Source organism: Symphalangus syndactylus, chromosome 4 (assembly GCF_028878055.3).
Source record: "Symphalangus syndactylus isolate Jambi chromosome 4, NHGRI_mSymSyn1-v2.1_pri, whole genome shotgun sequence".
Lineage (NCBI taxonomy): Eukaryota > Metazoa > Chordata > Mammalia > Primates > Hylobatidae > Symphalangus > Symphalangus syndactylus.
In genome coordinates, this window is record NC_072426.2 from 52,572,679 (window position 1) to 52,600,494 (window position 27,816).

General features: G+C 37.7%; 1 protein-coding gene across 8 annotated transcripts in view; it reads right to left on the minus strand.

The window, feature by feature from the left end:
• Positions 1-27,474, minus strand: part of BLTP1 (bridge-like lipid transfer protein family member 1) — a 216,795-nt gene extending 189,321 nt beyond the window's left edge. For 6 of the 8 annotated variants that reach the window (XM_063637920.1, XM_055274665.1, XM_063637919.1 and 3 more), the window contains exons 1-6: positions 27,221-27,458; positions 25,680-25,768; positions 9,442-9,571; positions 7,041-7,157; positions 5,542-5,620; positions 4,286-4,350 (exon numbers count right to left, since the gene is read on the minus strand). In XM_063637920.1, coding sequence (XP_063493990.1) covers positions 4,286-4,350; positions 5,542-5,620; positions 7,041-7,157; positions 9,442-9,538 — 358 coding nt within the window. In that variant the 5' untranslated portion in view covers positions 9,539-9,571; positions 25,680-25,768; positions 27,221-27,458. Of the gene's footprint in view, positions 1-4,285; positions 4,351-5,541; positions 5,621-7,040; positions 7,158-9,441; positions 9,572-18,943; positions 19,053-25,679; positions 25,769-27,220 lie in introns of all 8 variants that reach the window. The other 2 variants (XM_063637918.1, XM_055274662.1) reach the window with 2 other exon arrangements.
• Positions 27,475-27,816: the final 342 nt, after the last annotated feature.

Genomic DNA, 27,816 nt, shown 5'->3' on the forward strand with positions numbered 1-27,816 from the left:
ATGTAGGGGGCAGGGAGGATACCTTGCATGTAGTCTCTGTGTGAGTATTTATCTCTGTGAGGGGGATACAGTGAGTGTACTAGCACTTGTGTGGGCATGCATGTGTGGCTGTGTGTGTGCGCATGTATGTGCTCATCTTTGAAAATGTTTCTCTGTACATAAGTGTACCTATATGTGCATGCCCATTTCTGTGTGCATATATATGCCTCTATATATGTGTCCTTTTCCCTGTGTTTCTGTTCTATGGGTGTGCTTTTAGGCAACCTGTCTCTTTGTATCTAAGTGTGTAATACTGGGGTACAGGTATGGAGGATGAAAGGAGTGTTGCCACATAAAATACTCCTGCGGATGGTAGAAGGCTAGGAATATTAACAAAAAAGATCCTGGACAGAAGCCTTGAAGAAAATATAGACCATGTAAGCATGGAGATCAGCCCACGCTTGCAGATCTGGTTTACTGTTTAATCATACAGGTCTTTGGCTGGAATATTATTAATGCAGGTGAACTAAATAGAAACAGAACAAATAAAGGTGGGATGTGAACTGAGCTAAATGTTTCTCTTTTAAAATACGAGAACAAGCAGTGCTTTTACTTATTTATTTATTTACTTATTTAGAGAAAAGGTCTTCCTCTGCCACCCAGGCTGGAGTGCAGTGGTGTGATCATAGCTTACTGTAACTCAGCCTGAGGCATGTTCCCACCTCAGGCCAAGTAGCTAAGCCTACTGGCATACACCACCACACCCAGCTCATTTTTTAAAATTTTTGTAGAGACATGGTTTTGCTAATGTTGTATAAACTGGTCTCAAACTCCTGGCTCAAGCGATCCTCCCTCCTCAGCCTCCCAAAGCACTGGGATTACAGGCATGAGCCAACATGCCTTGCCTCAAAAGGTGCTTTTTAAATGCTTACAGACTTGCTATTTGTTCAACACTTTTCTAAGGTGATTTTTGGAAGGAAAAGAGTCATTTAGGCATTTTGTTCAATCTTACTTAAAATTTTTAAACCTATTATTTTTATTTAATAACTTAACAATTATTTATTCAACGTCTTCTATATACTAGTCACTGTTTTAGGCACCAGAGATATGGCAGTGAACATAGGAAAAATTATTCACTAATGCAGAAAGGTGCATTCTGGTTGCAGAGGTGAAAATAAATAATAAAATAATAAATGAGATAATAATGGGGGAATAAAAGCTGAAAAACAGGATAACGAATGTTGAGGAGGATCTTACAATATTTTAGTATTCAGTATTTAGTGTTTATCAGTGTTGTCAACGTACATTTAGAAATTAATACCTTTCTCTGTATGCCTTGGTGTCTCCAATTAATGAAGCCATATCTTATCATAGCTGTTATACTGAAAGGAGAGGATCTGTTGTACATGCCCAGCAAGTTAGAGATGGATTTGAGAGTAATCCTGTTTTCATTTTTATACAGTCACCGTTTGTTTATTCATCACTGCTGATCCAATTAGGGGCAGGTCCAGGCTCTTAATTTCCCTCATTGCTGCTTCTGCAGCTCACCAACTAGCCTTTAAAGCATATGCCTAATAATCAGGACATTTGTATTCAGGTATCATTAGTAAACTATTGCTTATGTAAATTTGAAAACAAACAATTTAAAAGAGTTTCCTGGTAAATTTTGATTGAGTTGTTTATAACCTTGAAGAATCTCATAAGAATCAATTTCTACTGGCATAGGTCTATCTGGGAATAGAAACATATTGTATTTTAGATTTATTATGCCTCCACATGTTAGATTTTCAAGCAAGATTTTCAAGCATTCTGTAAGATGTTTCTCAATGTTTTGTTTTACTTAGAAGTATGACTAGGAGAAAGATTCTCTGTTACTCTTTTATACAAATGAGTTCTTCTATGTACTAAGCATTTTTCTAGACACCAAGTATACAATACAGAATAAAACAAGTCCCACCCTTTACAAAGTTTGCTTCATTCAAGTTAGGTAGATTCCATTAATAAGCAAGTAAATATATATACAGCATCAAGGAATGCATGAGAAAAATACAGCATTGAAGAAAATAACAGCAAAGTTAGTGGAACAGAGAGTGCTAGTTTGTGGGGGAGGGTGCTGCTTTACAAAAGTACTCAGGAAAAGCTTCATTGATAGAGGATAGTTAACCAGAACCACCAAGCAAATAAGGGAATGAATACTGTGAATATCCAGAGGCCAACATTTCACGGTGGCTCTGCTGCAGTTTCATCACCAACACTAACAGGCCAGTTTATTTGGAGTGGGGTGGAAGGTAAGATGATCAGGAGGTAGAAGGAATTTCATAGAATATTTATAGGGACATAGGATTTTATAGGCTATTTATAGGAAGTTTGTAGGATTCTATAGGTCACTTACAAGACTTTGGTGTTGTTCTGAGTGAGATGGGAAGCCACGGGAAAATTTGGGAAGAGAGAGGAATAAAATGATCTTACATTTTTAAAAGATCTGGCCAGCGTATTAAGAGCAGGTTGAGGAACAAGTGCACAGAAGCAGGGAGACTAGTTAAGAGACTATGTGATAAAACAGGTGGAAGATGATGGTGACTTGGGCCAGTGTGGGGAGAAGTAGTCGGATTCTGGATGTAGGATGAAAGGAAAGCTGACAGGATTTGATGATGACCTCTGGGACACAAAAGACAGCAGTCAAGATTTTTGGCCTGGCCGGGCGCGGTGGGTCACGCCTGTAATCCCAGCACTTTGGGAGGCCGAGGTGGGCGGATCACGAAGTCAGGAGATCGAGACCATCCTGGCTAACACAGTGAAACCCCGTCTCTACTAAAAATACAAACAATTAGCCGGGCGAGACGGCAGGCGCCTGTAGTCCCAGCTACTCGGGAGGCTGAGGCAGGAGAATGGCGTGAACCCCAGGGCGCAGAGCCTGCAGTGAGCTGAGATCGTGCCACTGCACTCCAGCCTGGGCAACAGCGAGACTCTGTCTCAAAAAAAAAAAAAAAAAAAAAAAAAAGATTTTTGGCCTGAGCAATAGAAAAGATAGACTTGCTGTTACTAAGATGGAAAATACCGTGGGGTAGGTTTAGGTGGGAAGATCAGGTGTTTGGTTGGATACTTCAAGTGTAAGAAACCTGTTACATATAAAATTGGAGACGCCGAGTAGACTGCTAGATATTTGACCCTAGTGGTCTGAGGAGAGATCGAGGATGATGACTGAGGAAAGGTTTAACGCTAGTGAATGACAGAGTTTAATGTGTTTAAAACTGGGTTTATTACTATCAAGTCTCAGAATACTTCATACATATTAAAACACCGGTGTGTTTCCTAGAGTCTGTTTAAGATTTAAACTACAGCAAATAAAGGTGATGAAGTGCTTGATATAACAGTTTAGGGATTATTTTAGCTGTTAGTCATGTGATAAATCTGAGGAAATAGGAGGGAACACAGGCCAAAGAACTATGGTAAAATATTAGGAAAATTACATCTTCTAAATATTTGTTTTTTGAAGGATTGGGCCTTTATCATTTTTTTATCAATTATCCTAAGAAGTCATAAGAGAAAAAACCTACACTGGAGTAGAAGTAAAAGAATTTACCTGAAGAATTGTTTAACAAGTAAATTATTCATAAAAGTATTACTATATGAAAGATACTATGAAGTGAAAGTGAATGTTGCTGATTCATTTTCCTTAGTTTATTTTTAAAATATGAGTGGTAGTGTACTTTTAATTTGTTGGTTTAAAATTTACCTTTGTTTGGAGTATTTTGTATTTTATATATACTTTTACAAATAATTCAAATTATTAATTTTGGTAAAATGTGATGCCTTACTGAAGAGCAGGTTAGAATGTTGTAGCTAATGCTACAAAAGTTAATAATAATTCTCTTCACTCATTTTTTAAAATTAAACTTTTTTCTTTTTTTTTTTTTTGAGACAGAGTTTCACTCTGTTGCCCAGGCTGGAGTGCAGTGGCACAATCTTGGCTCACTGCAACCTCCGCCTCCTGGGTTCAAGCAATTCTCCTGCCTCAGCCTCCTGAATAGCTGGGATTACAGGTGCCCACCACCACGCCCAGCTAATTTTTTGTATTTTTAGTAGAGACGGGGTTTCATCATGTTGGCCAGGCTGGTCTCGAACTCCTGACCTCAGGTGATCCACCTGCCTCAGCCTCCCAAAGTGCTAGATTACAGATATGAGCCACCGTGCCCGGCCTAAAAATTAAACTTTTCTAACTGGTCATATCTAATTTTAATTAGTTTTCATAAAAACCTGATTATATGATTGAACATTTTAAACACATAAAAAAATGAAAACTCACCATGTTGCTTCTGTTTTGGGTTATACATTTTCCACCACCGAAAAATGATGAATCCATCTTGAATCCTAAGAAAGGGAAATTACAAAATTAGAATTTAAGTAACAATTTACTTAACTCATTTCTTAGTTATTCCAAAAGGAAGGCAATTGATAATGAACAAGGAAATACAGGAAATCCTCAAAAGAACATTGGCATACATAAACACACATCTTTTTGTGAACAAAGACTTATAAAGTATGTTTCATGATCTTCTAGTTAAAAAAGGAAAAGACTTTGCATAGCTAAAGATTCTTGATGAATAAAAATTGTATATATTTATCATATACAACATGTTTTGAAATATCATATTCTTCTAATTAATGGTCACAGGAAAATGAAGTGCTAACAGAAATGTTTCCCTTTTTAAATGATATTTTTTAAAATAAAAAAATTACAGATACCTAGGTCTACAGGAGAGAGGGAAAAAAATTATGTAACAATAAGCCAAATCTTGAAAGAGGGATGTTAGCACACAAAAGGGAACCTTTTAAGGATGTTCCTTCATTTCTCATAAATAACCTATCATCTCATGCCTCAAAAGGATGGACTTATAGTCTCCGAGCTTTTATTTTTCACTTTTGATTTGGAAATAATACTAGCGTAGAAGTTGTCTCCTATAGTTTTAAGTGAGGTGTGAGCATTGCCAAACTCTAGCATCTCTCAATTAATTCAAAACTTTTGAATTCTACCTAAGTCACAGATTTAAAGAAAATCACAAAAATAGAGTAGGCTTTTCTTTCAAGACTTACAGAAGAAGGAACATTTCAATCATATCCTTATTATATTCATATTTGTGTTTCCTTCTTTGAATAAAATTGAGTTTCTAACAAATGCTAAACAATTCTATAAACTTATTATCTCTAATGAGGAGCTAATGAATGACAGCTACCAACATCTCTAAACCTTGCTGTATATAACGAATGACTACTATGAACTCTGTGATATAAAATGGTCAGGCAATTTAAAGGTTCACTTTTTCATCCAGAAATGAAAGATTATTCATTTCTATAAACAGCTATTTTTATATTCTGCTAAATTAATCCACTGACAAAATATTTTAAAACATCAATTCACCAAGTATGATTTACTGGAAAAAAAATTTGATTTAGTTTTATTTGAAGAAGCAAGTCACATTCAATAAAATATCATAAAACATTTTAACAATACTTTTAAAGTATGTTTAACGTGGGTCCTTTTTAATTTTTTAATTTTGTTACCTAATAGACATGTCTTCTGTAATGTAATAGATTTCACGAACCATGACTTTTCCAGAAAGCACAGAGAAAGAGAAGGAACCTGTTATAGGAAGGAGAAAACAGCAGTTAATGTAACTGTTTTAACAGACAATAGGGCCCTTAAAGTTTAAAATAACATTAGCCCCAAATTTATTCAATAAGCATCTCTTCTCACTCTCTTCCTGATACCCTTACAGCCTTACTGATTTTCCATCATTCTTTCCCCAATAAAACAAAAAGTGCCATACATATCATCACTATGAAGTAAGCTGCCAAATAACCTGAAGAGGATATTAGTTTAAGTAACTGCTTCGTATGGATAATTCCCTTAATTATGCACTGCCATTAAATAAACCCAAAGTAGTGACGAATTCACCATTTTTCTTTAGAAACTTGAGTGACTGCAGGAACCAGCCATTGCCTCAAATTAATGGAAGACGATTTATGTCTGAAAGAAGTTTTATGTCGACTAAGAGGTACTCGATTATAAGGCAGGTTAGAATGGTTCTCTCCAGTCATCTCTCCCCATCCCTTTCTCCCACTGGTTTAGGGCTTTCAAAGCACATAGCTTCTTAATACACCCTCCTATCTACCTGCAAATTTCCTACTTTTAAGTAGTCAAAAATTTAATTAATAAAACAGGCCATAAAATGAAACATACAGGATGATTCTAACTTACATATTTTTAAAGTATGGGTTACTCTAAAAATAACCAAAACTACACTGAACATTAAAAACTTTCTTTGAATGGTGGACTCTCAAGAAATTTCTATTTCCACATTTTATACATATCCAAGTTTTTCAAACTCTTTTAATGAGCATCTTTTATAAGTTAAAAAAAAAAAAGTCAAACAGTTACTACAGAAACACTTAAAGAAGTAATAAATAACGGGGTAAAGGACATAACCAAGTGGGTATTATCATGAAGTAATGGAGTGCTGTGTGAGAGAAATTCCAGTTAGATTATTTTAACTATCATGAAACAAAGGTAAATTTCTAATGCTACTATCTGTTCATGAAATATAAATTTATAATATACATCTGCTACGGTTTGAATGTTTGTTCCCTCTAAAACTCACGTTGAAACTTAATTCTCATTTATCAGTTAGAAGGGTAGGAAATCTGACTACAGTATTTGAGATGTGAGACCTTTGGGAAGTACTCAGGATTAAACGAGGCCATGATATTGGGACATCAGTGGCTTTACAAGAGGAAAAAGAGACTGAGCAAGCAAGCTCAGCCCCCTCACCATGTGACACCCTGTGCCACCTCAAGACTCTGCAGAGTCCCACTGGCAAGAAGGTCCTCACCAGATGCACCCCCTCAACTTTGGACTTCCCAGCCTCCAGAACTATCAGACATAAATTGCTTCTCTTTATAAATGACCTAGTCTCAGGTATTCAGTTATAGCAACAAAAAATGGTAAGACAACATCTCAAGATTATAAGGAAGAAAAAAATTCAGCGTTAACTCAAACTCACCAATATGGATATAGCCATGCTTGTATAATCTGTTAAGAACTAGTGTTAAAATAAGACCAACATTCCGGGAATTATAATATGTGAGGTAAATAATCCATCCACAGGACAAAATGGTAGCTGTTGGGAGGAAAAAAACCAGAAATAATAGGATTTAGTTTTACACAGTAATGTGTCCTCTTGCAATTTAATACTTGGAATTTTAAAACCAGAGGTTGATTATACTTTATCCAGCTTTCTTCCTCTTCATCATTCATTATCCAGAAAAGCACAAATTCCAATCAGATCCATTAGAGCAATGTTTCAAGTATGCCTGCTTTGTTTTCTGTTTACTTTATCATTGCTTTGTACTGTTTTAGTTAATAAACATTACATAAAGACATCCTGGGAGAAGAAAAGCCATATTTCTGAATATTCTGAAACAAATTCACCTTTATTAGGCCAAAAACTCATCTCATACACAAATTCACTCTCAAATTATTTCCTGAAACAAGCTACAGCCACTTATAAAGGAAGAAAAGTAATGATTTTTAAAATCTCTGCTTTAAAAAAAAAACCTTCTGCTTTTTAAAGCTGTGCTTTAAGTAAAATAAGTTGGAATTTAGTATAAAGGCATATCAAATAGGCCACCTGTAACTAGATATTTTGCTGTAATGGGTAAGACAATAAGTTATGATGAATGTCATTGAATATGCTACAGTAAATGACATTCTAAATTTATTTTTTTAATGAAAGTATATAGTTACTTATAAAATTCATATTCTCAAAAAATCTAGTTCATGAATATACAAAAGGCAAAACACAGGAAAACATTGTTTTGATAATAAATTTGCTCTTACTTATCCTTCTCAAAAGTATTACTTCTAAATTATGAGAAAGTTATATAAAGCAACTTAACCTGTATAACCCTTTAGTAACATTATATTAAGTCCTTAACTTTTAAACAATTATGTATTATGGATAAAGCAAAGCAATCACTGAGAGTCAACATAAAATACAATTCCCAGGGCAGCTTAGATTAATGGTAATAGCTTTGACGTAGCAAGTGCTATGATTTGCCATTTAAAAAAAATTCTAGAAAAAATATTTTGAAAAGTTATTTTGATGATATGCCATTATATCTCAAGTTTAAAGTCATTTTGTATAAATTTTTACTATAAATCACTGTGTCAACAGTAGGTTGTTATATGAGTCCTTCAAAATGGCAACAGGCATTTGCTGAGAAAATATGCTTTTAATATTAAACAAGCCAGGAATTGTAGTCTTTTCATTATATCATGCCCCCCTACTCTCATAGTAAAACAGAGGGATTAAAGAATTGCTCAATGTTTTTCTGCTTGTTATTGTTGCTGTTTTTTTCTTAAAGAAAGGAGGTGTTTATAACAGGAAAAAGTCTGAAAAATTCTAGATGACAGGAAAGGGAACAGACACTTCACCTCTACTTATATTCCTACCCACATCCTTGGGTGTCATGAAAGAAGCGTAAGCATCCCCTCAGAAGAAAAAAAAATACCTGTGTAACTCATACAAATTACTTAATCTTTATGGGCCTCAATTCCCCAACAGGGAATTAAAAGGGAAAGAATAAAAACCTACCTTCATAAAGCTACCTCTGAGCATTAAGTGAGACAACATATGTACAATCTGGTATCTAGCACACAGAAGATGCTCAACATATTATCATTACCCTTCCTTTCCTCTCTTACCCTTCCTAATTCCCTGTTTCCAATTCTTATGCCAAAATTAAAGTCAAATACCATTCTCCCATGAAAACTTCCAGAGCAGAAACAGCCTACAATAATTTCTCCCTTCCCTGTATTATTTTTGTATTTCTCCCTCTCATTCATATTCATTCATTCATTCACTCATATTTCCTTTCTCCCTCTGCTATTTAGTTTAAGCTATTTGTATATACCTAGAAAACTTCTAGATTATACCAAAAAATTATTAATAGCAGATCTCACTGCCAAGTGCACAAGGAGTGAGGAAAGAGATTAAAAGATTAGGCATATAATTCTATTTTACTGTAAAAATAGAATTATTTTTACAGTAAAATTATATTTGAGGATTTATTATTTCTGTAACAAAACAAAAGTGTTTGTGTGTATGCTGAGTCGAGAAGTAGGGGAGGTGACCTGAAACCAGAAAGATAAGCTAAGTGCAATGTTCTTCTTCTCTTTCCACTTTCCCTAAGTCAGATGAGAATGCAGCCTAAGAAAAAGTAGAGCATTTCAGAGCAGTTTCCAGAACAAATGTTCAAGAAATATAAATAACAATCTTCCTTCCTAAAAATAAATAAATGGTAGTGTTAGTGTTCCAACTTCAGTCAACCACTGTTTAAAATCTGGCAGCTGTTAATCCATACTTAAAACACAATAAAGTAGAAGAAAAATATTCCACTTACCAACAAGGAGCCAAACAACATTGGAATTGTGTTCTGTAAGAAAATCTTCTAATTGAGTGATACTAGGGACAATACTCTCATTCTTCCTTTGATCCATTACTAAAGTTTTTCCAGAACAACATCTAAAGGCCTAAAAGATTTCAAAGGTTAAATTTAGAATCAGAGATTTATAAAACTGCAACAGAAATCATTAAGGGGAAAAAAGGGTGAATTTAATAAATGAAGTTGATTAAATCACCTTTCTGTTTCCTTCAATGATAAGAATGCAAAAGTACAACAAAAATGCCCACATTTCTACTAAAATGTAAGAGAATGGATCATACTTGTAATGTACTGATTTCACCATTCTAAATGTAAGCACTAACTAAGGTTCAATTACTATACTCTGGCTCAAAATAAGAGGAATGTGATTATTCTTTTTTTTTTTTTTTTTTTTTTTTTTTTTGAGAAGGAGTTTTGCTGTTGTTGCCCAGGCTGGAGTGCAATGGCGTGATCTCGTCTCAGGCAACCTCCGCCTCCCAGGTTCAAGCAAATTCTCCTGCCTCAGCCTACCCAGTAGCTGGGATTACAGGCATGCCTCACCACGCCTGGCTAATTTTGTATTTTTAGTAGAGACAGGGTTTCTCCATGTTGGTCAGGCTGGTCTTGAACTCCTGATCTCAGATGATCCACCTGCCTCAGCCTCCCAAAGTGCTGGAATTACATGTGTGAGCCACCGCACCTGGCGTGATTATTCTTTAATCAGAAACATCTCAACAATCAGAAGTACTAGCCATCTACATTAAACAAATTCATCCAGACTTGTCCCAAAGCCACCACTTAATATTATCATATTTGTATATTAAGTTAGATAAATCCCTCTTATCCTCCATCACTTCTATGTATTCTCCATTATCCCATGGGGAAACAATCTTCCTAGTTCAGATTCACTGTAGGTAGTCTGAACAGTAAAGAGACCTCCTGCTATCAGATACTTAGGATAAAGAAAAATTCACTATAGAACTGTGACCCAACTTCTGACAAATATTTGTATGCATACACATATGTGTGCATATACATATGTATGTATATAGATATGTGTGTATATGTATATACGCACACACAGTAGGATGAATATGAATATTGAGATGTACCAACAATAAGAAAAAAGGAACAAAGTTCATATTTTATGATCCAAGAAACAAGAAAATATTCCTTCATAATACCGTAGTAACATATGACTAACCCAACCTACCGATAACAAAATTATCTCATAATAAACCAGAAAGAACAAAAAAAAGCTGGACTTAATCACAAAGAGACCTACACAGTTAATACTACTTTAAAACTAAACAGCAGAGGAGATTTTTACAGATAACTACAAAAACAGCAAATTTTTTCTGCAGTAAAGAATATGGAAGGATAACTTTCTAATTGAAATTTGGTACATCTGACTTAACTTTCTAAATCTGTTTTCTGTTTATTCACCACAACTCTTATCTTTGGACATCACAAAACAAGTTTAAAAATTAGATGAGGCCAAGAACCTATAATCCCAGTGCTTTGGGAGGCAAAGGTAGGAAGAACTCTTGAGGCCAGAAGTTGGAATCCAGCCTGGGCAACATAGTGAGACCCCATCCCTGCCAAAAAAAAAAAAATTAAAAAACTAGCCAGGCATGGTGGTGTGCACCTGTAGTCCTAGCTACTCAGGGCACTGGGGCAGGAGGATTGCTTGAGCCTAGGAGTTCAAGGTTACAGTGAGCTATGAACATGCTACTGCACTCCAGCCCCGTTGAGAGAGGGAGACCCCTTCTAAAATAAATAAATAAATAAAAATTGAATGAGATAACATTGTCAGACACAATCTACAACACATTATGTTTCATATTTCTACACTGTTGAAATCTTATAATTTACAGAGGCAAATTAAACATCTCTTAAGAAAATAATACAGAGCTCAATAACAGAAGGTTTATTATTAACAGTGATATGAAAACCTAAAGGCAAGAGCTAGAGAAGATTAAGAAAATGTTTTCAGTTTACAATAATCCTTTTTTTCCTACCGTGTAGAAACTGAGTAAAAAATGTTCTCATCTTTTTCAAAGCTTTGAATAATCCCTGTCAATCAGCATCTTAAAATTTGAGGGCTAACTTTATAACATGAGCTTTCTCTTTCTTCCCTCTTAAGTTTTTTTTTTTAACTTTGAAAAGGAAGCAAATACTTTGAAAAAAACTATCTTAAAAAATCTAAAACCAAATATTCACATATTACATAATGGTTTACATATCATAAAATAACATATGTAACTATTTCATACTTATTTTTACCATTCTACAGATTGCTAGCCAGCACATCACTAAGGAGGAAAAGACTCTGGAAGTTTCATGAGAGATGTGTCCCAGCATTCAAGTCTCCACATAAAAAGGAAATCTGTTTCTAATCAAATTCAAGGGGAAAGGATCTATCCACCAAAAAGACCTCATCTAAAATAATCACGACCCACCACTGTAACAAACCATAGTCAAAAAGAATGTGGAAAGAGGTTGTTTAGGCTGTAAAGACAGAAACCCTACAGTATCAAACAAGTTTCAATCAATATTTCCCAAATATTAGATTAATGCAAAGCCTTTAAGAGAAATCAACAGATAAAGGCTCAATATTTAAAAGAACATATTTTGAGCAAGTACAGAAATAAAGGCTAAGATTTAATAAAGCCCCTAAAGTAAGAAGTAGATAATCTGGTATAAAGAAAGTAAGGCAACACTAGACACAGAATCCAAACAAAAATGTTGTTGTATGCTCAGCCAAGTAGTATATCGCCAATTCCTTAATAGTGAGAGACTGGAGACTGTTACGGTAATCTATTGCAAAATCTTCATGGAGCAAATGGTGGAACAAAATACAAACTGGTTGTTTCCTCCTCCTCTACCCTTCCTGAACAGTTCAGTCTAAAAGTTGCAAGGTGAAGCAGAGTAAAGCATGCATCTGCACATGGGGAAGAGAGAGACAGGAGTCTTAGCAGCCTAGAGCTGGATGTCAGAGCCTGATATGAATAAATTAAGTATCCAATGGCATGATGGACAGGCTTGTGGAGTAGTGATAGCACCTAAGGGTGTCAAAACCAGAGTGAGATGAGGAGCATACACTTGTAGGGGAGAAGTCAGGCATAGGATGCCAGAGCCTGAGTGGAAGGAGAAGAACACCCATGGCCAGTAGGGGCAGGAGGCGGCACAGGAGAAGGACCCAGCTTAAGGTTTCAGAGGCTGAGAGAAGTGAGAGCCTGAGCAGAGAGAAAAGAGCATCTACTCAGGAAGGCTGCCTGGCATAGGGTGTCAGAGCCCAAGAGAAAGGTCCCAGACCCAAAAGAGCTAAGTAGGGTTTCCATGCAGGAGAACAAGCTGAAAAGTATGTTGGGGCAGAAGTAGGATAAGGAGGACACACCTGGGAGATGAAGTAAATAAATATATTAAGGATAATGGGAGCCATTATTACAATGTCTCACTGTTCAAGATATATAAAGGAAGAAAATTAGAATGAAACATAAAATGGTGGATAAGAACTGGAGCTATGGTTTTCAATATAAATGGATATTGAAATAAACATAGCTGTAAATGTATTTATGTACTGTATATGTGCACGCATATGTTCACTAACAGGTCCTGAGAGCAACAACACCTCAATAAAAAGGAGCAGAAAACTTTGCTTCTAAAAGCCATTTTCTACTAAGAGGAAACAGGGCCCCTTGCAAAAGTGGCTGATTCCACAACTAAGGGACAGAAAGTAAAGATAAGCCTTATTTTCCAGAAAGGAAAGAAGTACCCAAAGAATGATACGAACATGTCAAAAGGACACAGAAGCCAGCTTAAAGAGGCTCCCACTGGAAAAACCTGGGACAGACTAAACATAAAAATAAATGATAGAGAGCCAAATCATGAGTGAACTCCCATTCACAATTGCTTCAAAGAGAATAAAATACCTAGGAATCCAACTTACAAGGGACGTGAAGGACCTCTTCAAGGAGAACTACAAACCACTGCTCAATGAAATAAAAGAGGATACAAACAAATGGAAGAACATTCCATGCTCATGGGTTGGAAGAATCAATATCGTGAAAATGGCCATACTGCCCAAGGTAATTTATAGATTCAATGCCATCCCCATCAAGCTTCCAATGACTTTCTTCACAGAATTGGAAAAAACTACTTTAAAGTTCATATGGAACCAAAAAAGAGCCTGCATTGCCAAGTCAATCCTAAGCCAAAAGAACAAAGCTGGAGGCATCATGCTACCTGATTTCAAACTATACTACAAGGCTACAGTAACCAAAACAGCATGGTACTGGTACCAAAACAGAGATATAGACCAATGGAACAGAACACAGCCCTCAGAAATAATGCGGCACATCTACAACTATCTGATCTTTGACAAACCTGACAAAAACGAGAAATGGGGAAAGGACTTGCTATTTAATAATAGGAGCTGGGAAAACTGGCTAGCCATATGTAGAAAGCTGAAACTGGATCCCTTCCTTACACCTTATACAAAAATTAATTCAAGATGGATTAAAGACTTACATGTTAGACCTAAAACCATAAAAACCCTAGAAGAAAACCTAGGCAATACCATTCAGGACATAGGCATGGGCAAGGACTTCATGTCTAAAATACCAAAAGCAATGGCAACAAAAGCCAAAATTGACAAATGGGATCTAATTAAACTAAAGAACTTCTGCACAGCAAAAGAAACTACCATCAGAGTGAACAGGCAACCTAGAGAATGGACAATGAAGAATCTACAATGAAGTCAAACAAATTTACAAGAAAAAAACAAACAACCCCATCAAAAAGTGGGTGAAGGATATGAACACTTCTCAAAGACACTTCTCAAAAGAAGACATTTATGCAGCCAAAAGACACATGAAAAAATGCTCATTATCACTGGCCATCAGAGAAATGCAAATCAAAACCACAATGAGATACCATCTCACACCAGTCAGAACGGCCATCATTAAAAAGTCAGGAAACAACAGGTGCTAGAGAGGATGTGGAGAAATAGGAACACTTTTACACTATTGGTGGGACTGTAAACTAGTTCAACCACTGTAGAAGTCAGTGTGGTGATTCCTCAGGGATCTAGAACTAGAAATACCATTTGACCCAGCCATCCCATTACTGGGTATATACCCAAAGGATTATAAAACATGCTGCTATAAAGACACATGCACACGTATGTTTATTGTGGCACTATTCACAATAGCAAAGACTTGGAACCAACCCAAATGTCCAACAACGATAGACTGGATTAAGAAAATGTGGCACATATACACCATGGAATACTATGCAGCCATAAAAAAGGATGAGTTCATGTCCTTTGTAGGGACATGGATGAAACTGGAAAACATCATTCTCAGCAAACTATCGCAAGGACCAAAAACCAAACACTGCATGTTCTCACTCATAGGTGGGAATTGAACACTGAGAACACATGGACACAGGAAGGGGAACATCACACACCGGGGCCTGTCATGAGGTGGAGGGAGAGGGGAGGGATAGCATTAGGAGATATACCTAATGTTAAATGACGAGTTAATGGGTGCAGCACACCAGCAGGCACATGTATACATACATAACTAACCTGCACATTATGCACATGTACCCTAAAACTTAAAGTATAAATAAAAAAAGAAAATGTGATGACATAGGTGCAACTACACTAGAAGAAACTATGAAGTAGTCTGAGGCTTGCACCTACTTACAGTGCATAGGTTTGTATTTAAATGAAGATAATATTCAAATTCATGCTATAAATACCTTCTTCTACACTGGCATTTTGGAATATGGTCTAAATAATTATATTCTTACATATCACCATGAATGTGATAATGTAAAATGCAGAGATATGGGTGTATTTCATTAGCAACTCAAACACAAGAAGAAGCTTTACATTTCTAGGAAAAGTTTTGTATTAACATTTGATTAAATACTTTATATTTTAATGCAAAAAATTAAAATAAATGATAGTAATGGATTGCCACCCATTTAATAAAACAGGTATCTGAGTCCATACCAATATAATCAAATTTTGACGGCTAACAAAATTCTATATAGTCACATCAAAATAACTCTTTCTCCGCCCCCCAAAAAATAATTATTAATGACAAAGGGAAAAAGAGGAACTTTGAGAAAGGCAAGTTAAGTGATCAATGAAAATACCAGCAGCAATAGGATAACTCAAAACTGTGAGCCTCTTAATAGAAGAACACAGTCTCACTTCTGTGATATTCCTGCCAAAGATGCATATAGCTTGAATCTAATCTAATCAGTGGAAGGAGATTCTGGGGGAAGGAGAAGCAGCAACAAAACCAGACTTTCACTTTTATTCTGGGCACTCACGTACTGTTTGTTTTACAACTGGCATGTAATATTTCCATAATTTAAAAAGAAAAAGACAAAGTGATGGCTGGAGGACAGGATGCTGTAGTTGGGAAAACGGCTTTTTTTGCCTAAGCACACATTTCTTGGCCTCTCCTTATAACCATGGCCAAGGTATAGATGTCTCCCAATCCCAAAATTCTAACCTAGTCATCTGTAACTCTATAATCGCATCTTTCTTTCTATGGTTCTTAAATATTTGTATTTTGTAATTAACATGCAGATACTCACTAAGCAATATCAAACTCAGAGGCCTTCACATAAACTCAGAAATATCAGTTAATACCTTAGCAAGAATTATTTGATATGATAGCCTTGAGTGTAAAATGGAAAGAGGAATGCCTACAATGTTCTAGAATTGCAGGGAGGGGCGGAGACAGCTACAAATAAGGAAGTAGATACAGAACACTAAAACAAAAGAGATTGGAGAAAGGAGAAAGAGAAGGCAGTTATTATGGAACAACAGTAGAATCAAAAGATGCTGCTTCAGGCTATATTGTTCCAGAAGCAGATCACTATATGGATTAAAAGCATAGACTCTATACTATGCTTCACCTGGGTTCAAATGTCAGTTCTGAAATTATAGCTGTGTGATTGTGGGCAAAATACCTAATCTCTCTGTACTCTGTTTCCTCATGTGTAAAGTGAGGACACTAATAGTACCTATCTCATAGAGTTATAGTGTATACATTGATAAGTTGATATATGTAAAGCATTTAGAACTTCTGGCACATCATAGATACTGAATTGTATAAATGTTTGCTATTGGCAGCCAATGCTATTGGTGTCTTGCCCATATACTGTTGGCACTCACCTCTACACAGGAAACCTGCTCGTTATGACACCTGTGATACCCTGCTGAGGGCTGCTTTCTGACTGCAAGGACACACTCAGCTTGCGCTCCAGGGACAAGCTAGAAATGCCAGAGGGTTAATGTCAATTATGGCTAGGAAGTTGGTGGATTTAACACTCAAATTGTCCTTGCTCTTGGTTTGGGATAACTCCGAGGGTAGTTTATTTGATGTCTTGAGAGTCCCCAATGTGAGTGAACTCCAGGTGCCCACAGTGGTAACTGCCAGAATAATGCCCTTTATTCACTTCTATCCCTTTCTTTTCTTCCTTCCCCACTCCTACCAGTGTTTCCTATGATCATTTCCCAATAAACTATATTCCCTTGAATCTTTATCCCAGGTTTGTTTCTGGGGAAACCCAAAACAAAGCACTGTGTTTTTATTATTTATAACTAGGCCTATCAAAACTAAGGACAATTTTCTTTACAAGAAACATGACTGTGTGCTTTAGAAGAGACCATGAAACCATATGACTGAAAGCACACGATATTTAATACATAAGACTTAAAATCTCAATCCAGAGCATACATATGTGCAGGAACCAGCTTTTGACAGAAAGAGGAACATTTATTTTATCAGAACAGGAACAACAGAGGAAAGAATGAACCCAAATGCAAGGAGATTCTGTAGAGAAAAGAATGACAGACTCCGATTGCTTCCATATATTTTTAAAGTACGAGGCAAGTTCATATTTATTTTAAAACATTTTTACTTCATCCTTTTTCTTATTACTCCCAGTTATTTTTTTGTTGTTATAACCCCATTACCTTCTACTGTCCCTTTTCCTCTTCTATTTTTCTTAACATTTAATTTGTGTTAATAACAGCTAGCAGAAGGATGACCCTAGGGTGATAGCTGAAAGGAATTATGGATGAGAGGACTTTCGTCACCACAGCTTGACCCAAATCCCCCAACTCCACCCCATCTCAGCAAGATTTGATTAACTCAAAGAAGAAGAGTTGGAAAGAACTGGTTGATTACAATTTTCCCAATTCCCATCTGTGAACCTGCCCACAGGTCCTCAAGAAAGCTCAGTGCACTGGTTAATCCCCTTCCAGGACTTCATGGCTCCTCTAAAACAAATATCCCGTAAGTTGAACAGAAGTGTGTGAAATAAGGTTTTCCTTTATCAGGCTTAAGCTGGAATATGTCCATATAACATTACTTATCACTTGAGAAGACCTAGCTGTGAAGAGCCACAGCCTACCCTGGCACTGTCATGGGAAAGTATATTTGATTTGGATTATTTGGAGCAACATAGAAAGTACAATATAACCTTTTCTATATGTTTTTGCTTATCCATTCAATAAATATTTATTGGGCTTAAAAATTCTACCATACGGCTCAGAAATTCTGAGTATTAAGTGTAAGAGTTAGAATATTCATAATCTTTAACAGAATGTCTAACAATATAGAAAATGCTAAATAAATGCTGCTTGAATGACTACCTGTCTCCTAGTACTTATCACACTGTATTGTAATTATCAGTTTAGAAATTTATCTCCCCAACTAATGACAGCTCCTTAAGGATGACCTTGCCCTACTCATTTGGGTATCCAATATCCATCAAAGTTCCTGGCATTGAGCAGTCTCTCAATAAATATTTGCTTCATAAATGAATGAAATAAATGCATCATTATAAAAAAATACATCATTATGAGCTATTGTCAAAGATAGGCAAGTATTTCCAATGTATTCAGGGCCAAAGACACTCCTAAATGATCTTTTTTACCCTTGAAAAAATTTGGTTCTTTGGTTGGGTGTCGTGGCTCATGGCTGTAATCCCAGCACTTTGGGAGGCTGAAGTGGGCGATCACTTGAGCCCAGGAGACCAGCCTGGGTAACATGGGGAAACCCCGTCTCTACAAAAAAATACAAAAATTAGCTGGGTGTGGTGGCAAGCACCTGTAGTTCCACCTACTGGAGAGGCTGAGATGGGAAGGACACTTAAGCCTGGGAAGTCAACGCTACAGTGAGCTGTGACTGTGCCACTGCATACCAGCCTGGGTGGCAGAGCAAGACCCTGTCTCAAAAAAAAAAAAAAAAAAAAAAAAAAGAAAAGAAAAGAAAAAAGAAAAACTGGCTCTCATTTGCTAGAGCTAAGAAGAGATCTCATTACAGTATTTCTCACCCACCCCCTACAACTGGCCTGCCAAAAAAAAGTAAAGAAACAGAACATTCAATATTTTAACATCCTAACTCCAAATAGAACAAAAATGAAAAAAAAAATTTAATCATACCCAAATCCCTCATGCAACAATGAAATCACAATCTTTGGACCTAAGCCATCCACAAATCTTCAGACCATTATATTAAAGTCTTCTGGATTTCATCACAGTTCTTTAAGGGCTGGAAAATAAACCAACTTTAGAGCTCTCCTTTGAACTCCACCAACATACACTTTCTTCATCACCAAGTAAGATTAAGTACCTGTTAGCACATAGCACCATTACTGTATACTAGAAATTCTGTGAATTATGTACTCTGTACAATCACATTTCTACATTGCTTTCTACATTTAGTGATCAATATTAAATGTTGCAGACCAAATGCTTAACTTGAAAACCTTTAACTGGTCTCTGCACATATGTAACAAATTATCTTCAGATAATTTGTGTAGGGTTACCAATTCTAAAGACATTTATCTCCTCCTTAACAATTAAAACACCAAGTAATTGATCCAAATATCTCAGTAAATACCAAAACAAAAGATCTGCCTGAATAGATTATCTTTCCCATGGCCTAAGGAGATCCCAAAACAAAAGTACAATACAAATCAGATCACACAACATTTTTATTCAAAATAAAGTTTCAAGGAGTGTTTAATTCATGTAAACTGTTTCTAAAGTGACAAAAATGGTCTAAACGCTAACCAAGCCTCAGGCAGATGGCCTGGAACAAATGACTTTGTGAAGTTCCTTCCAATTCTATGATGCTATACAGATAAAGTATACAAAATATGTGTCTACTGCAATTGAATATCTCACTTAAAATAATTATGTAAACTTTATACATTTAAGATAGTATTGGAATGTATAAAAAGGTTGACATTACCCATTACATGTACAGTGATTTGTAGGGCCCTCTCTGCTTAAAAATTGCTCCCATCATGATACAACAAGGCCTAAAATTACACCACCCATTTATTTAAATAGAACGCTAACCAATATTTTTAAGAATGCAAAGATATCTTAATGGGATTTCAATAATACCTACCATTCATGATTACCATGTGGTATTCGTGTAAATTGATTCATTAGAGTGCTTTTCTCATTCACAAGCAGGACCTATCAATATCACAAAAAGCCTAAGATTCCCGAAGATGTGGAAAATCTTCAAAAGGAGATGGGCAACCAATGCAAACCTAGCCTCCTTAACAATTCTGGCCAGGGCCAGCATCTTTGTGCACATAAATCAAAATTATATAATGTCCTATTCTGTTTATTCAAGCAGACAAAATAAACAATTATCCTCTTAGGTGAAATAGATTAGGTATAATCCTTGCTACCTAGGAAGGGTCACTCCAGGTCCTTTTCAGTCCCAGGACTCTATACACAACAAACACAATTTCACCTGTTAACTAGTTCTAAAGCCCAACAGAATTATGTGGTAAAATAACATTCAATCGGAAATAATAGAAATTGTCTGGTATCTTAGAACTAGAGTAGACTTTAAAACCAGATTTGAAATGGAAAGCTGGCTTCATCCCTTTTATACTTCTGTTAGCTGTGAGCAAGCCTCAGCCTCCCGAGCAGCTGGGACCACAGGTGCCCACCACCACGCCTGGCTCATTTTTTGTATTTTTAATAGAGACGGGGTTTCACCATGTTAGCCAGGATGGTCTCGATCTCCTGACCTCGTGATCCACCTGCCTCGGCCTCCCAAAGTGCTGGGATTACAGGCGTGAGCCACCCACCATGCCCAGCCAAAAAACATATTTAATAACAGAATTATATTTATAACCAAAAGAAATTAGTTGCCACAAATAATAATCAAGAAAGTACCAATATGAATAACATAGTTCCACAAGTACTAGTGAGCATGATTCTTAGAAAAAAATCAAACACCAGGCAAAAGAAATATTCAGGTATGGCGACTGATGATCCAAACACTATAAATCAGCAAACGAAACAAACGTAATTTTTAATATCATAATCTATGCTACAAAAATGGTTCTTCATGTTTATATATGGAAGAACTCTGAACATCTAAGAAGTCATATCATCCAACCAAAAATGCTGTATTTTACCAAACCTCACCTCCATAGCCAGAAATTTATGCTGGTTCACCTAAATACTTATCAAAATAATTTTTTCAAAAACTTTTTTTTTTTTTTTTGAGATGCAGTTCGCTGTGTTGCCCAGGCTGGAGTGCAGTGGCACGATCTCGGCTCACTGAAAGCCCCTCCTCCCGGGTTCACGCCATTCTCCTGCCTCAGCCTCCCGAGTAGCTGGGACTACAGGTGCCCACCACCACGCCTGGCTAATTTTGTTTTTATATTTTTAGTAGAGATGGGGTTTCACTGTGTTAGCCAGGATGGTCTCGATCTCCTGACCTTGTAATCCACCCACCTCAGCCTCCCAAAGTGCTAGGATTACAGGCGTGAGCCACTGTGCCCAGCCTCAAAAACTTAAAAAGCTGTAGAAAACAAATCAACTAAGAGGGTAGAGAGAGCTAACTACAATCTCTCCAAATCTAGAAGAAATCATGACTTCTAAATATTATCTACTTTTAATGGTAATAGTTTAGTGGTAATTACTACCTTCAGCATACTCCTTAAAATGGTGAGCAATACAAACAGATCAATAGAAACTACCACGAATGAAAGGGTTAGTCCTCATACCATAAATTAATTAGTTATAGGGCTTCATTTATGCTTTTATCACATTGGCTGACAAACATATTCTGTTTCTTTTAATCAACAATTCAATTTCTCACTTCCATTTTTATTTAAAATACTCTAAAACACTAAATAACACTAAAATGCTAGTATCAACAAAGTAAAATTCTAAAGGTTTTTTTGAAATAAAACTATTTCTTTTTTCCTATGTAGCATTTAGGCTTTTCTCATATCTTCCAGTCTTAAGCCACTTGGATCAGGAACCCTCACATGATACATAGTCAAACTACCCACCCAAAAAAACAGGGACTTGGGAGACAGGGAGGGGAAAATGGTCACATGTGTTTACCAACACTCTCATCATATCAAGTTCAAAGAAAATGTTTTTCTAATTAGAGTGTTGCTAGGGAGAGAGCCAAATGGATCCACATAATAGCCAATTCCTGTGAACCAAGAATATTACTATAACTGAAATTGAACTTTTATGTGACTACAACAAAAAAAAGCTGTTGGTCTCCATCCAGCAGCTAAACTAGTGAGCCATCATGGAATTAAACCCTCCAGCCCCAGGTGAGCCCCTAGATCAGGGGTCCCCAACCCCCAGGCCGCAGACTGGTACTGGTCTGTGGCCTGTTAGGAACTAGGCCACACAGCAGGAGGTGAGTGAGGATTACCACCTGAGCTCTGCCTCCTGTCAGATCAGCAGGTGGCATTATTCTCATAGGAGCGCAAACCCAATTGTGAACTGCACCTGCAAGGGATTTAGGTCGTGCACTCCTTAAGAGAATCTAATGCCTGATGATCTGTGGTGGAATAGTTTCATCCTGAAACCATCCCCCCACCAACCCCACCCCTGTCAGACGCATGGAAAAATTGTCTTCTACGAAACTGGTCCCTAGTGCCAAAAAGGTTGAGGACCACTACCCTAGATAACCAAAGTCCCAACCTACATCTTTGCTGCATCCTCCTCAAAGACCCTGAGCCAGAAGCACCCAGTTTAGTCATTCTTAAATTTTTGATCCACAAAAATTGAGATAAAAAACATTTATCGGTTTAAACCCCTAAGTTCTGGGATAATTTGTTATTTAGCCATAGATACTAATACAAAGTATGAGAAGGGTAATTTTGCAAGAGATCTACAAGGTATCTCTAACTTGATGATTCATATATGTCATCTTAAGCTAAACCACCTCACTCTCCTCCTCCTCCCTACTAAAAGATCAGAAGTCAGCAATGCCACACCAAGAAGGCTACTGATTACAAGAGTCAACCATTTCCTCTTTCTAGCATAAGTCAGAGTATCCTGCATAAACTTTGCAGAGTAGCCCTTTATCCTGCCTCCTACAAATTTATCTGTATACGTCATCATCATCATCTCCTTCCTTCCTGTCTCAGTAGAAGTCTATCTAAAGTACCCTTGACCTGAGCCTTTGTATTACATCCCTTTCCAGTTTGTTCAGTGACTTTGCTTCACCAATTATTTTGCCTCATTCCTTTATCTTCAGATTTTCTTTCTGATGACTCTTTATCTTCAGCAAATAAACATGTGCTTATATCCCTTCTACCTTAAAAAACAAAAACCTTCTCTCAAACTCGTAGCTTTAGCTATATCCTTCTCTATTCCATTTACAACTAAACTTTCTGAAATAGTAAATGACATTAGCTGTTTCAACATCCATGTCTCTTACCCAATGTGAATTAGCTTCACTTGTAAAACTGCTCTTGCTCAGGTCATCAACAATTTCTTAAGTGATATGTCCAATGGATACTTCAGTTGTCCTCATCCTATTTGATATCTATAGATATCTAATACTCATTCCTTTTCTCTAAACTCGGTTCTTCCACTGACTTTTGTGACTCTCTTGCCCAATCTTACTTCCCTGCCCACTCCTTTGAGATGTATTTTTCTTTAACCTCACCCTTAAATGCTGTTGTTCTCCATCCTCATTTCTCTTCTGTTTTCACTCTACACTTTCCCCTGAGTGATCTCATCCATTGCCATTGCTTTTAACTATCATCTTTAAATTGTGACTCCAAAATTTACATCTCACGTTGGGTATTCTGCTTAACTCAGATCCATATATACAACTGCCTAATGACATTTCTTAGAAGTCACAGATGCCTCAGATTTAATGGACCAAACTGAACTCATCTCCTCCAATCATGTTCCCCAATCTACTGTTCTTCCTATACTTCCTACCTCAGTAAATGGCCCCAGAATCTACTCAGTTTCCCAAGCCAGAGAATTCATTCTAAGCATCTCAAAAGTATTTATTAAACATTAATATATGCATAAAGATGATGGTGGCTAGAAATTACCCTGACTTCATTTTCCCTCAAGCCCACCAAATCCTATCCATCTACCTTCTTTACATCTATTAAATCCATCTCCATTTCTTAATTCCAATATGCACTGTAGTTCTCATTTCCCACCTGGATAATTATAATAGCCTCTAACTGATCACCAGTCTTCAAAGCTCACCTCCCTCCAATTCATCACCTAAACGATTCCCTATCTGACCATGTATCTTCTACATAAGTTCCTCAAAATTTTCTCAAATTACTTTTGCTAAGCTCCCATAAAAATTTAAAATTCTGTCACTATCTTTAATATGAAATACAGTATGCTAAAATTAAGTCTACAAAAATCCTCGTTTCACCAGGGGCAGTGGCTCACACCTGTAATCCCACCACTTAGGGAAGCCGAGGCAGATCACTTGAGGTCAAGGGTTCGAGACCAGCCTGGCCAACACGGTGAAACTCTGTCTCTACCAAAAATACAAAAATTGGCCAGGTGTGGTGGCACATGCCTGTAATCCCAGCTACTCGGGAACTTCATGGCCCTGGAGAACACTACAGTAGTGCATTTTCTCTTAGAAGGTAACATTTTTTGTGAATTAATATGTTTTCTTTATTTGATAAGCAAATATGTTTTTGGTTTATGTAAAAGACTAGAAAGTGAGCATTACTCATATAGTAAGAATTTATAATAAAAAATTTTATATTATTTTAGTTGGTAAAGCAGGATTCTCTATGAGTGCTGCATTAATGTACAGTGGGAAGCTAGGATTTTTTTTTTTTTTTGGAGACACAATTTCACTCTGCCTCCCAGGCTGGAGTGCAGTGATGCAATCTCTTCTCACTGCAACCTCTGCCTCCTGGGTTCAAGTAATTCTCATGCCTCATCCATAAGCCTGGATGTCTGACATATGATACTCAATAGCTAGTTATGAAATGAATTACACTACTTCTTAATCACCTTTGATCATGTCTTCCATTATTCTCTGTAGAATTCATAAAAAATATACTTGAGTTCAGCCACACACAATATTCTATGAAAAACAAACTAAAAGTCAACTGCTTTTCTTCATTTTCTCATTTTTTTTTTTGAGATGGAGTCTTCCTCTGTCGCCCAGGCTGGAGTGCAGTGGCGCGATCTCAGCTCACTGCAAGCTCCACCACCCGGGTTCACGCCATTCTCCTGCCTCAGCCTCCCAAGTAGCTGGGACTACAGGCACCTGCCACCATGCCTGCTAATTTTTTGTATTTTTAGTAGAGGTGGGTTTTCACCGTGTTAGCCAGGATTGTCTCGATCTCCTGACCTCGTGATCTGCCCGACTCGGCCTCCCAAAGTGCTGGGATTACAGGCGTGAGCCACCGCGCCCGGCCATTTTCTCAATTTCTTATTAAAACACTTTACAAACATAGGTAGATTAAAGAGCAAGCAAACGAGAGAACAGAATTTTGACACCTGTTAAGCAAAGGATTTCCCTGCTTTCTCCTGCCAATGCACAGGCTAAGCACATGACTTAATTTGTCAATCAGGTATCAATAGCTCGAAAGTCAAGTAAAATGATTAACAGGTTACATTACATATCACCAACACCCCACCCCCATTCCCTAGCAATATAGGCAGATTAAACCACAACTGAAGCAGAAAGTCAGAAGACCCAGCTACTTGGGAGGCTGAGGCAGGAGAATGGTGTGAACCCGAGAGGCGGAGCTTGCAGTGAGCCGAGATCGCACCACTGCACTCCAGCCTGGGCAACAGAGCGAGACTCCGTCTCAAAAAAAAAAAAAAAAAAAGTCTTTAACCGAAAATTTGACCTTTTTAAAACTTAGCCAAAAATACTTACCCAAGTTTTTTCTCCAGAGTTTGTAACGTTCTGTTTTTCCTTCTCCTTTTCTTCAGATAGCCTTTCTGCAGTGTTTCATCTTAACAAACCTGAAAAGAATGGCATTTTAACCAATTATACAAGGTATTCTGGCTTTACGAGCAGCATAACCATTTCTGATTATATGATTTCGTTACTTAATCATGCACAAACAGGAGGAAACTCTTTTAGTCCAATATTACGTTTCCTTGTTTAAAGTTTCCAAACAAGAAATACTCCTAAGTATAAAATAAGACTACAACTTCCAAACTAAAGCCTTCCAAAGATTCCAAAACCACTGTACTTAAGAGCATGAGTTTGGTAATCAAAGGTCCTAGAGATCAAATCCTATGTTTAAAACATAACTCAAAATGCGACATTGAAAAAGTTTCTCTCAAACTGTTGGGTCCTTGCTGGCAACAGTGCCATAATGTCCTTCCTGGCATACTTTTTATCAAATGAAAATCTTGCAAAATCACAGGGTGCTTGGGAGTTGGTATGGCATACTGACTAAGGGACTGCAAACGAGTCAGATTACCTGGTTTCAGTCACAGCTCTGATTTTGAACATGTTACTTTGTAGGTCTATTCTGTTCTTTCATCTAGAAAATGGGAATAGTAGACTTTACCTTATAGGATTGTTATGATGATTAAATGTGATAATATATGCACATAATTATACGTACCACTCAATAGTTACAAAACAAAGTATTCTGGCTATTCATCTATTTTTATACTTTGTATATTTAACTTGGAATAAAACAACTTCATTGCTATGCACAGGGTGAAAGCAGAAACCACTACACCGGTTGAAACTCACAGGCGCTTAGACAGTTATAAAGCCCATGATTTCCTTAAATACGAAATTCACATGAACTTTCACCTTAACAAACGTCAATACTAAGGCCAACAGGAAGGTAAAAAAAACGACAACAACTAATACTCTCCGGAAGGAAAATCAGCTTCTCTTCACCTTCCTTTGACCAACAGGAAATTCTGCTGAAACGTAGTCTTCTAGAGTGCAGTGCAGCAAGCACCAATTCAGAATACAAAACACATCAACCCTGGAGAAGAAAGCGAGGGTTGTTCCAAGGCTTCCCCGCCCTCGGTCAACCGACCCTATATTAAGCAGCATGGGGTCTACTACAACCCAGTGCAGCTGGCAAGGCTGAAGTCCGAGCCTGCGAGTGCACGGTCCTTCCCGCCGAGTCCACACACCAGCAAGTGGAGCGCCTTACCATCACCCGCAGGAACTGCTCCTGTATCAAAGTCCCCAGCCATCCGATTGTCATGGCCCTTCCAGACTTTGCCACTGACCTCCAACCCCCGGTCTATATGTGCCCAACCCCCGGTCTATAGGTGCCAGGGCTGCAGGTAAGGAAGGCAAAGGAATATGACAGAGTCGCCGCCGCAGGCAGCCACTACTAAGCCAAAGCTCTCAGACTCCGACCAGGTTGAGTTCCAGACACACTGGAAAAAGGGGCTGACGACCTCAACCCCGTCTGGCCCGGCCCATCCCCTCACCTGGGAGAGTGCCGAGGCAGCCCGAAATCTCTCTGGCCTCTCTCCGGGGAACGCCGAGGGCCTTGGGCGGCGGCAGGGGCGGCGGCGGCAGCAGCACCAAGCCGGATGCAGCCTGCGAAGCTCTGCCGGTGCCCACACCCTTTAGCCCCGCCGCCCGGGGCCGCCGCCCAGGTCCAGACCCTGGCCGCAGCCACCGACACCCAAGGAGGCGGAGGAGGAGGGGAGGGGTCCCAACAGAGGCCGGGCGGCACTGCGCCTGCGTCAGGCAGCAACGTCACACGCCAGCGTCGCCGGCGCCTCGAGGTACGCCACTCAAGCCCTGCCCTGTTTCCTTCTCCCTGGGCTGCAGACGGAGACAGAACCCAGAATTTGAAAATCACTTTGCTACCCTAATAACCCAAAGGAAAAGTTAGTGCCTTCCTGATACCAGGAGACAGATAAGCCCACTTAGGAGAAGGAGGCTAACGAAAAAGGAGCATCGGATGGGTGTATGACGTGAACTGAGTCCTTACGAAATAGAGATGCTTTTATGACATGATCAATAAGCGAGCTCGATTGTGTGAAATGCTGCCACGCTGAATCTCCCAACTAAGTCT